The sequence below is a fragment of the Barbus barbus genome, assembly GCF_936440315.1.
Source record: "Barbus barbus genome assembly, chromosome: 1".
NCBI lineage: Eukaryota > Metazoa > Chordata > Actinopteri > Cypriniformes > Cyprinidae > Barbus > Barbus barbus.
The window spans coordinates 23,580,922-23,591,625 of record NC_136729.1 but is presented as its reverse complement, the minus strand read 5'-3'; the positions used below and the strand labels follow the sequence as shown (position 1 = coordinate 23,591,625).

At 36.3% G+C, this 10,704-nt stretch overlaps 1 protein-coding gene across 4 annotated transcripts; it reads left to right on the top strand.

Annotated features, from left to right (window-relative positions):
- Window positions 1–1,363: 1,363 nt before the first annotated feature.
- LOC306874366 (low choriolytic enzyme-like) lies at window positions 1,364–3,875 on the top strand (the record flags this gene model as incomplete). Of its 4 annotated transcripts, XM_079424354.1 has the most annotated exons (9): window positions 1,364–1,397; window positions 1,761–1,845; window positions 2,135–2,200; window positions 2,291–2,434; window positions 2,598–2,715; window positions 2,900–3,078; window positions 3,181–3,262; window positions 3,346–3,470; window positions 3,719–3,875. In XM_079424354.1, coding segments are annotated over 6 exons (624 nt in total). The 4 variants fall into 4 exon arrangements, with proteins under 4 accessions (XP_079280480.1, XP_079280481.1, XP_079280479.1 ...); XM_079424353.1 differs by lacking the exons at window positions 1,364–1,397; window positions 1,761–1,845 and adding an exon at window positions 2,011–2,044; XM_079424355.1 differs by lacking the exons at window positions 1,364–1,397; window positions 3,719–3,875 and having other exon boundaries at window positions 1,774–1,833; window positions 2,143–2,200; window positions 3,346–3,478.
- Between the last annotated feature and the right edge of the window lie 6,829 nt (window positions 3,876–10,704).

The following is a 10,704-nucleotide window of genomic DNA, read 5'->3' as shown; positions in this document are numbered from 1 at the left end:
TTGTAATTATTGTAAAAGCAGTTGTAAAAATATTATGGCTGTGACCAGAGATATGGATTTAGGATAAGTTGCACTTACAAAGTGTGGTGACTATTTAGAGAATTTCTGCTTTTATATTTTCCCTAATTAGATCTGAGTCAATAGCTACATATTTAACTAAACATGTATATTGCAACAGCCAATTTTGTCACCTGATGTTTAAAAAACAAATAAAGTATTTGTACAGTACAGAATTTGTTAATTGCTCAGTTCATCATAAAGGACATTTATTTGTTGCACTGTGATCTGATTTTTGTGGTTGTGAATGTGATTGTGAATGTTGTGGTTCAGTATAAACATAAAATAAAAATGCGAGAAACGTTTTAGTGTATCTAATGCGGTTTTAATATTCATAAACCTGAAGACCTGGTGATGCTGTTGATCACAACAAAACCTGTAATATCAGACACGACTCAAGTCTTAATCTTATCACTTGAGATCTGACTCTTCTTTAAAAGCTAAGAGCAGAGATCGCTGAGAACACGGACACACTGCAGTATGTCACTGATGTATGCTCTCATTCAGCGCTCACAACAAGGAGTAGGCCAGACTCTGCCCTGTAGCTTGAGAGGGGGCAGAACCTTCAGTTTGCTGTTAAGATTTTTGTTGCATTTTATAGCCAGTGAGTAAACCAATCATTAAATCCACAGCAACATCTGCCCTTTGCCCTTCCAGACTCCAATGAGCTGGAGATTCTAGTGTTTAGATTCTTCAAAATACAGCTCCTGTATCCATTTGGTGAGATGATTACAATGCATTCAGTCCTGCAGTTTAACACAGAACCTGCATACAACAGCACAAGAAGATCAGCAAGAATCACAACATAACTATTTGTTGAAATAATGGCAGATTAGATTGATGAAGAAAAAGAAAATAAAATTCATAACAAATTTTATAAATGAAGGTTTTAAAACCAGAGACAAAACGAAAACTGGAATTATTTTCCAATATATGTATTACCTTACAAAATAACTTTTATAGCAAATTAATGAATGCTAATTAAATATCATATAATTATGCCCCAAGTGTTTACATGTTTATGCAAATAACACTGACATGTTGATATAATTCATATAATGAAAGTAGCCTTATTCGTGTTGTTGAATGGCATATGCCATTTAGTAGTTCATATCAAACATACAGTGCAAATGTTCCCACTCTTAGGTTTGTGTGTGACGTGTTCCTTTGAAGCAACAAATGAGGGAATGTCACACCTGTTCTCTTTCAAACAACGCGTCAGCATGTCTACTGCACTTCTGGCCATATCTGTAAAGATCGTATAGATACAGTCAAGGTATAAAAACCCTGTTGTGGCTGTAGTGTTGCACTGGCTTTGGAAATCTGCAGAAAGAGAACTGGTATGCTTCCTTCTCTCTGTTCAAAGAAATGTATATTTTACCAAACTAACATTGTTTGAACATTAGATTAAGAAAGGCACATGTTTATAATAATTATACAGCATGTGATTATAATGTAGATCAAAAATGTATTGTATCCCATTTTGTATTACTGTATTACTGTAACACACAGAATTCAGCAAGGTTATGTTGAAAAACTTTGTTATGGTGACAAATTATGATATGAGCCCTGTGATGGACTGGCCACATCTCCAGGGTGTTTTTCCTGCCTTTGCCCAGTGACCGTATACAGAACAAGGGGTAGAAAATGACTTTCATTTGAGGCATTCTGCCTAAACAGCTGTGCCCTGGTTCTTTCTGCAGATCTTTGGACACCATGTTTGTGACCAAGGTGACTTTTGGCCTGTTGGCCCTGCTCCTTGTCCTCTCTGTTAGAGCTGAGGAGATGGTAAGACACACACACACTTATATCAGTAGGTTGTAAATAATGCATGCAAAAACATTGCATTATGCATTATGCATGCACCTCTCTGATACTAATAATTGTTATAATTAAGAATTTAAATTTATGAGTTTGACTTGAGGTAATATTTCTCTTCCATGTCCATTTTGTGTGTGGTGTTCTGGCATAACTCACATGCAGTCTGGTAAGTTAAATACTCCAGCAGGCTATCTACATGATGAACTGATTGAAGTACTGCTTCATTAGTGAACGTGTTGATGTGTTTTTATTATAGTTGTTGAGGACAAATCTGCTCAGCTGTCTGTGTCTGAACTGCTGCACAGAGCCAACAGAGGCATCAGTACGTACTCACCACATACTCACCAATTCACATCATTATACTGCAACTGTTCTTTACTAAACAATCCCAAATGAACTGTTTATGTGTTAGTTCCTGAAGCTGATGAGCCCAAGCTAATGGATGACATTGCTGTGAATGAGAGAAATGCTGATCCCTGCACCTCCACCGGCTGCCTCTGGCCCAAATACAGTGACGGCAAGATTTATGTGCCTTACGTCATCGCCAACCACTACTGTAAGTCACTAGTATTATGATTTATGTTTTTAATTCTTGCATAAAAAGGTAAAAGTAGGTCAAATTCTGTATCCTTGCTGAAGTAAGTACCTTGTGCATCCTTCTGAGATGTTAATTAGAAGATGAACCTTTCCATAGCAAGCTCTGACCTTTGCCCTTTCAGCCTCCCGTGAGCTAGAGATCATCCAGCGTGGTCTGGACTCTTTCTCCTACAGCACCTGCATCCGCTTCTTCCCCCGCAGCAATGAGAGAGACTATGTCAGCATTGAATCTCGCAGTGGGTATGTAACAGAAACATACTAGAAAACAGATTATAGTGGAAGTCAGAATGAACATTTCACATAATTGACAAGATAAGAATGAAAGATAGAAGCCTCAGAATGAGAATTACACTTAAATTTTAGAATGATTACAATGAAAAGGATACGTATCTATGATCAAGAGATGAATTTTATTGTCTTACAGATGCTACTCATACGTTGGTCGTCAGGGTTATGGCCAGACTGTGTCTCTGGCCCGTAATGGCTGCCTTTACCACAGCACTGTGCAGCATGAGCTTCTCCACGCTCTTGGCTTCAATCATGAACAGACTCGTAGCGACCGTGACAATCACATCCAAGTCGTCTGGGAAAACGTCATTGATGGTACGTTGTTAATAATAAATTCATTTCTGAAGAATACATATAGCGATTAGTTCAGTACTGTAGTGCACATCTACTAGACAAAATGTTTTGTTTGTTTATCAGATATGAAGTACAACTTCAACAAAATCAACACTCTCAACCAGGGAACTCCCTACGACTACAGCTCTGTGATGCAGTACGAGAGGTGAGTGAGCTTTCAGTATAAGGAGATGCTGTTTCTCTGGTGTAACACTGTCATATAACTGCATCTGTTACTCGCTCTGTCAGATACGCTTTCTCCAAGAATGGCCTCCCCACTATGATTCCCATTCCTAACAATAATGCTGCGCTGGGCACATCTACCGAGATGAGCCAGAATGACATCATCAGAATCAACAGGCTCTACCAGTGCTGTGAGTGACACACGACTGTCTCTAGAAACTGAACCAACACTATTTAGTGCTGGATCTGGATGTATAAATGAGTGATTGCATTCACTGCATTGTCTAGCAAATCTGTGATGATATATGATACAAAAAATATATTTTTTACTAATGTACACATTACCTTCACAAGTATTTATGAATGCTTTTTTACTTTTAGCACAAAAATAAGTAATGGGAACTTTAAATTGACCTTTGGTGATTTCCCTATCCTTTAGGAACAGTGCAAATCCATTCAGCACCCAGACTTGCAGCGCAGAGGAAACAATTCACTGAAGATCCAAAGTCTCTTGGATGTTGTTGACTACTGTGCTGAACCAGCATCATTCTATCAGATGTGTTAAGCAAAATAATACACCAATACATTTTCAAATCAAAAGAATTTGAGTGAATTTCTGTGAAGTGAAATGCATCAATGCATCATCAGAAATGCATCATTTACACTGTTTTTAATAGTAAAGTATATCTAATAATAAATGTAATAATTTAAATTTAATATGAATTTAATTTAATAATAGCACACACAAACACATATTACTTAGAAAACTCATAAAAGCATAATTCTTCCACATGGTTCTAAAGAAGCTAATTGATCCTGACTCAAAATCAGTGACTATGATAATTATTAATGATTGATTTGATGTGGGATGTTTGCTTACAGAATGCATGATTTAACAGCAGAGACAGTTTTATGAAGTTATTTTTTTTAAAATTGCTTTTAAAATTATCTTATTGCACAATACATTAATTTTTACAAAAGGGGACGTCTTTGTAGTCTTACCTTTTTTTTATTAGATTATAATTTTTAGGATTCATTATACTAAACTTTGACATCCTATGCATGAAATAATATTTACAGTAACAAAAAAAAAAAGAAAAAAAAAGAAATGCAAATTTTATTAAAATATATTTCACTTACAAATCATTACAGTAAAAAAATCTGTAATAAATTTGCACTGCAGAGAAGTTCAATGACCCATTAGGTTTATATGTATTAAAATGTCTTCACTCATCACACCTAATGGTTTAATGACCCAACTCTTCCATAAACTTCCATAAAAAGAAAAAAACCTGTAAACTGTACATCTCAAAATGGGCATCCAGCACAATGCTGGATATAATATCAGAGACTATAAAACTGCACAGAACAATGAAAGTGTAATCAAATTTGCTAGCTAAAATATTTAAAGTGGTAATTCATTGCTGGTAAGATGGTCTTTTTTAAACCTGGCTGTCTATACAGTAGATAGGCCCAACTTATTTTGCTACATTATGAGAGAATAGCAAAATTAATTAAAATGATGCATTCCTGTCAAAATAATAATAAAAAATAATAATAAATAAAAAACAGATTAAAAAAGGTTGTATTCCTTTCAAAAAATTGTATTATTACTAAATATTCAGACAAGACAGTAAATTGAACAATTGTGGTGTGATGTGAAATTTGAAAGTGGGTGAGCTATCTGCATTTGTTCTTTCCATCAGAGAGCATTTGACATTTATTCACCATTATTACATTCATTTTCTTGTTTATAAAAAAAAAAAAAAAAAAACCTTACTGAAACTGATGCATGTCCTTTTGATGACACCCTGTAGATTGGTTTGCCCTTTTCCCATCTTAGTTTGATCTGACAGCATTTTCATGTAGTCAACAAAAATATGCTCCAATACACAGTTCTCATTTTCAAAATATTGAGTGATCTTGTCACTACTTACTTAAATTTTTTTGCAAAAAAAGTACAAGAAAACTACACTTAAATCCACCATAGTATTTATTTTGAAACATGTTTGGTTAAAATTCACACCGTCTGACATGGGGTTCTGTGTTTAGGTTGTGATTGGATGGTGTTTCATCAAAAGAACACAAAACAAGAGACCTGTGTTTTACAATGTGTGTAAATTGGCTTAGTTATGAAGAAATAGAAGAAATTGACATTTCTAAATTATATCGAGGTCACTTAAGGGTCACCGTGGACTGCTGAATAAGGTATATCGCAGTGTCTTGAGCAGAACCACTTTATGAGTAAACATGGAAAGAAGACAACAAATATATATAATATAATTCATAAATTATATTATGAACATCTTTTTTCATTTTTTTTGAAAATTCGGTTCTTATTGTTTGAGTGCAGTAATGCTTTTTATTGTTTTGAAATTCAGAAAATGGCATCTCCATTTTAGAATACATGCATGTAAGAGAATGTTTATATGCGAGAAATGAGCGGCATGATTTGACTGTAAGATGAGATTCCGTGTGTGGTGCGAAAAGAAGGTACATCTCCCTCTCTCCTGGCACTGGGTGTGAAACAAATGCACGCGGGGGATGCATGAGGTGGTATGTGGCAGACTGCTGGTCTCTTAGCAACAGCACATGTACAGGAGAGATGAGATGAATTCTCTCTTCAAAGTGATATATCTTACATATACCGATGTGATGATATCATCTTTAAAAGGAGATATAATTCTATTAGCAAAGAGGGATTGCCTTGTCTAAACTCAGATCACTCACAGGATATAAACAGCTGACCTAACCTAACCCCAATATTAGGAACAGCAATTGTGAAATTTTAGTCAAAGACAAAATATACTCCACGTTTGAGTGATATTGTGACACTGAACGTTCGTGATCCCTGTGTAGTGATGTTGTAAAAAGGATTCACACAAAAATGAAAATCCTGTCATCATTAGCTTGCCTTCATGTCATTGCAAACCTGTATTACTTTCTTTCATCTGTGAATCATAAAAGAAGATATTTTGAAGAAAAACTGTTTTGGTTACCATTGACTTTCACTGTATGAATACATTTCTCAAAACATCATCAGTCATGTTCCACAGAACAAAAAAGTCATACAGGTTTGGCATGAAATGATGAGTAAATGATGACAATATTTTTATTTTGGAGTGAACTAAAGAGTGTGCCACTAGGCTGAATTGTTATTGTACTCATTTTATAATGATAGAATAATTATTCTTCCTATTAATCAGCGTGGAAAGAAATTGAGAAACAGGATAATGTAGTTTTGATTTAATGATTTGCAAATGAGTAATGAACAAATTACCCACAAAAATAGGTCAGACGATGAAATGTGCGCACACAAAATTTCATGACCTATTTACTCTCACCTACAGACAATTGAAGAGCACTCTCTCTCTCTCTCTCTCTCACACACTCACACACACACACACATTTTTACATACAGAGAGCACATTCTCTCTTTTTCATTAGCTTCTCCTTAAATAGAGCAAATATCACAGAATATCATTTGTGCTTCTCAATTATCCTCTGCAGCTCCTCCTAGACATCAGTGTGTTCCAGTTCATCCAATACTGTCCCTCTTCCTCCCCCATCTGCTCCTCAGGAGGTGAGAATGGGTTTGAGAAGTCCCCCTGGGGACTGGATAAGCTACCTCCCTCTCTCTCTGATCTTTTGCGCTTGCTCACTCTCCCTCTGTTTCTCACTTTGTGGCAGATGGCTGTTTATCAGTCAGAGCACCAGATCAAGACTCAAACAAATGCTCATAACAATTGTGAGTCCCCTAAGTCTCCTTCTGTATTCATTTCCATTTGGCTAGGAAGCTGTTGATTCGATTTTTTGGAGGGCACTTTTTAGTACTCCCCATGAAAACATCAATGCGATTTCCTGGCCTAGTGGGAGGTGTGTTTTTGCTCTGATCATCAGTAGTTCTGATTATGAGATGTGAAGATACACATTTGTGTGAACAATTCAAATCACATTAAACATAATGCAAATAATCCATGTAATTTTGGAAATAGAAACAGTACCAGACAGTATGAAAACTAAGAGAAACCCATGTCTTTTCATGACTTGCTTAGCTGTGTAACTCAAGTTTGATCCAGGGCCTGTTGAAAACCTGTGGATCACCCAAACAGATCCAAAGGCTGTTTGGGTGCCTGTGGAAAATTTGAGGACAAAAATTATTTAACAAAGTTCTGAAATTAAGATATGAATTTGTTTAACAGTAATTAAAGTGCACTGTAAAAAAGCTGAGCCAACTTAAAATTTTAAGGCAAGCAGCTTCAGCAGATTTTTTAGTTCTCTCACTTTTTTTTTTTTTTTTTTTTACAGTGTGGTCATTCAGCCAAAAATGAAATTTCTGTCATAATTTACTAACTGTCATGTTATTTCAGACCTGTATGAGTTTCTTTCTTATGTTTAGCATAAAAGAAGATATTTTGAATAATGTTTGTGGGAAAAAAATACTATGGAAGTCAATTGGGACCAGAAACTGTTTCTTCAAAATATCTTCAGCAGAAGAAAGAAACTTTGGAAGTCAAGTCAAAGTCAAACTTTATTAAGATCCCTTACGGCAATTTAGATGCAGCAAGAATCAGAAACACAGCAGACCCATAAAATACATTCCAAAACATAAATACATAAAAATATATAAATAAAATACAGTAAATACAGTAAATTTCCCTAACAGATTCCTTAAAGACCATTTACAACCTGATGGTTAGTAAATGATGACAAAATTGTTATTGTTTGGGGTGAATTATCCCTTTAAGCAATAAACATTTCACCTTGTTTACTGAATAACGAATAATGTGTAAATATTAATGTGTAATTATTGTACTCTGGCACATCAAAAAGAAAATCTTTGCTTTATTAGATGGTTAAAATGTATATATTGTCTATATCGAAAGTAAAAAAAATTATTCTGCAGCATCCAACATGCATAGTTTGTTCGCAATTCCTTTACCTAAAGATGTATAAATAGCCATAAATGACCAAAATAAATCAATCACAAAAAGAACATTCCTCCTGAATCCTGACAGACCAGGGAAATTTCACAGAAACCATCTGACGAGACACAACACTCAATAAGACACACAGTCACCCTGCTTGAAATGACAAACTGATGAGGTGGGAAAGAAAGAGGGAGCGGAGGGATGGAGATTGCGTGAGGTGAGAGATTTGGTGGTCTGTAGATTAAGCCTGAGAACATACATCTATTCATTCTATCACTTTATTGCTCGCTATCTCTGACGTTCCCTCTCTCTTTGATGGAGTTATTTTGAGGAGATGGAGAGAAAATGAGCAGTGTCAGAGAGAGGATGGTGGGAAACTGGAGCTCAGGAAATTTGTTCCATCTAATCCCCGTAACTGGAGAGATCTGTCAAGGAAAATTCCCTCTCTGTCACTCACTCCCTTCTTGATACACACACAAACGCACAGACACATTTCTTGTCACGGATTGCTGCCATGAGGCATGAGGTTTGGCACCTCTCGTTCCAGAGCAGCTTGTCATGGTCTGAGCGTGAAATTTAAGGGATGTATTACTGATTTCATGTTGCTCAGTTAACTTCCCCTGGCTGCCATGCTCATGTAGCGCTGCTAGCAATGCTAATAAGCTAAACAACAGTTTGTGTTTGCCTTCTGACTAAACAGATTACAATTTGCTCTTCTAGTCACCTCGTGAATCAAACTGTGTTTCATACCTCCTCATGAAATTTTTGGTTTGGCAGAGTATTTTTTCCACTGAGAATTAGGAAGTCATGCTATTGATTCTTTGTTACAAGTACTTCATCAGCCTTAGCACCATTATATGGATATCAAAATTTAACAATGTACTATTAAAAATTTCAATAATAGCGCATAATAATAATATTTATAATAATACTTATACTTAATAAGGTCTTAAATGTAGCTGTAAATGGTAGTTTAAGAGGAGCTTGTTCATCTTGTCCTGCAATCACAGCACAAGCACATATACAGTAAGTGGCTGCTTACCTCACCCTGTGACAATTTTTCCACACCCATGTACCACCCAACTTGAAGTAGTCCGGGGGGGTGCTTAAGAGTTTGACTTTTGCTTTTGCTTGAGTCCCTACCCGAATGTTTACACATCTAATTCCAAAATGTGAGCATGAGAGTTTGTGTGTAGAAGTAATGTCCAGTCTTAAAATGACCACCAGTCTGCTTTTTCACACCCTCAAAGCAGTGCATCAAAGACGTCAGGCTCTTAAGCTTACTAAAAAGAGAGGCATTGTTTTTCCGATGGATTTGACCAACAGATATTTACTGATATAATATGATAATATGATGAATCATTATCACGATCATGACATTATAGTCAGCGTAGCTCACAGATCAATTGGATCAGGGTGAATAAACTCTGAGTTCAACAGCTAGAATGATATCGCTGTATAAACACCTGCTCCAGTGCAATAGCTCAATTAAGAGCTCAGACCAGGCAGCCTCGATGTCTGAGGAGTTTTAAAGTGGCTGCGACTGAAGTTCAGAAAGGAGTCTTTCATCATATTATCATTTCAGTCACCATGAGTTTAGTCTTCACGGCTGAGTCCGCTTGAGGAGGGGTTTGAGCAACCTGTTTTCTTCAGATGCTCATTTCAAGCAGCACTGAGTCACAGGAGGAGAGAGAGAAAGAGAGAGAAAGCTTGTCTCTCCACATGACCCGTGTGAAAGTCATAGAGCAGCCTTTTGCACTTTAAAAATGGCGATTCAATTTCACATCTGAATGAACACCTTCAAATCAATTACGCAAGAAGACCCAACTGTATAATAACTAAATATAGCTATTACTGTCCCAAATACTTCAACTTCCAGAGACTAGGTACAAGCATTCATCGTGGCAAACAATGAGAGAGGGCCAGAATGAATGTTATGGAAACAGATTAAACCACTCAGTGCCAGAATGATCAGGATGGGGTGGGGGGGAACTGCTGGGAACAGGAAGATAGACCAAGTCCATATGGTGCTTGCAGAGAGAGAGAGCAAGATAGAGAGCGTTATACAGACACAGAGCAAAACAGAATGGTCATTTGTGTTTAAAAGCAAATATTTACACTGCAAATAATGTAAGGTGGAATAGCTAACAAAATCAGTCAGTGTAAAATATCTCTCCTCAGGGATTCTAAGTAATGACTATGATTATGTGCAGAGGTGTGAAATTACCGCAATTGTTTAAAACCTGTGTATAGTCTGCACTTGGGTCTTTTGAGAAAATACAATCGTATATGTAGGAATCATATATATGTATGCATCCAGCCGTTTTCATATTGAATAAGTGTATGCAAACACATGCAAATTAACAAAATAAGATCATAAGAGATCATCATGTCCAGTTTGGCTTGCTCTTAACCAGATGTTTGCTCATGTACACACAGGCAACACACCCTGGAGTCTCCCTATTAAAAGTCCTTCCAGAGTGGCTGTTCATTC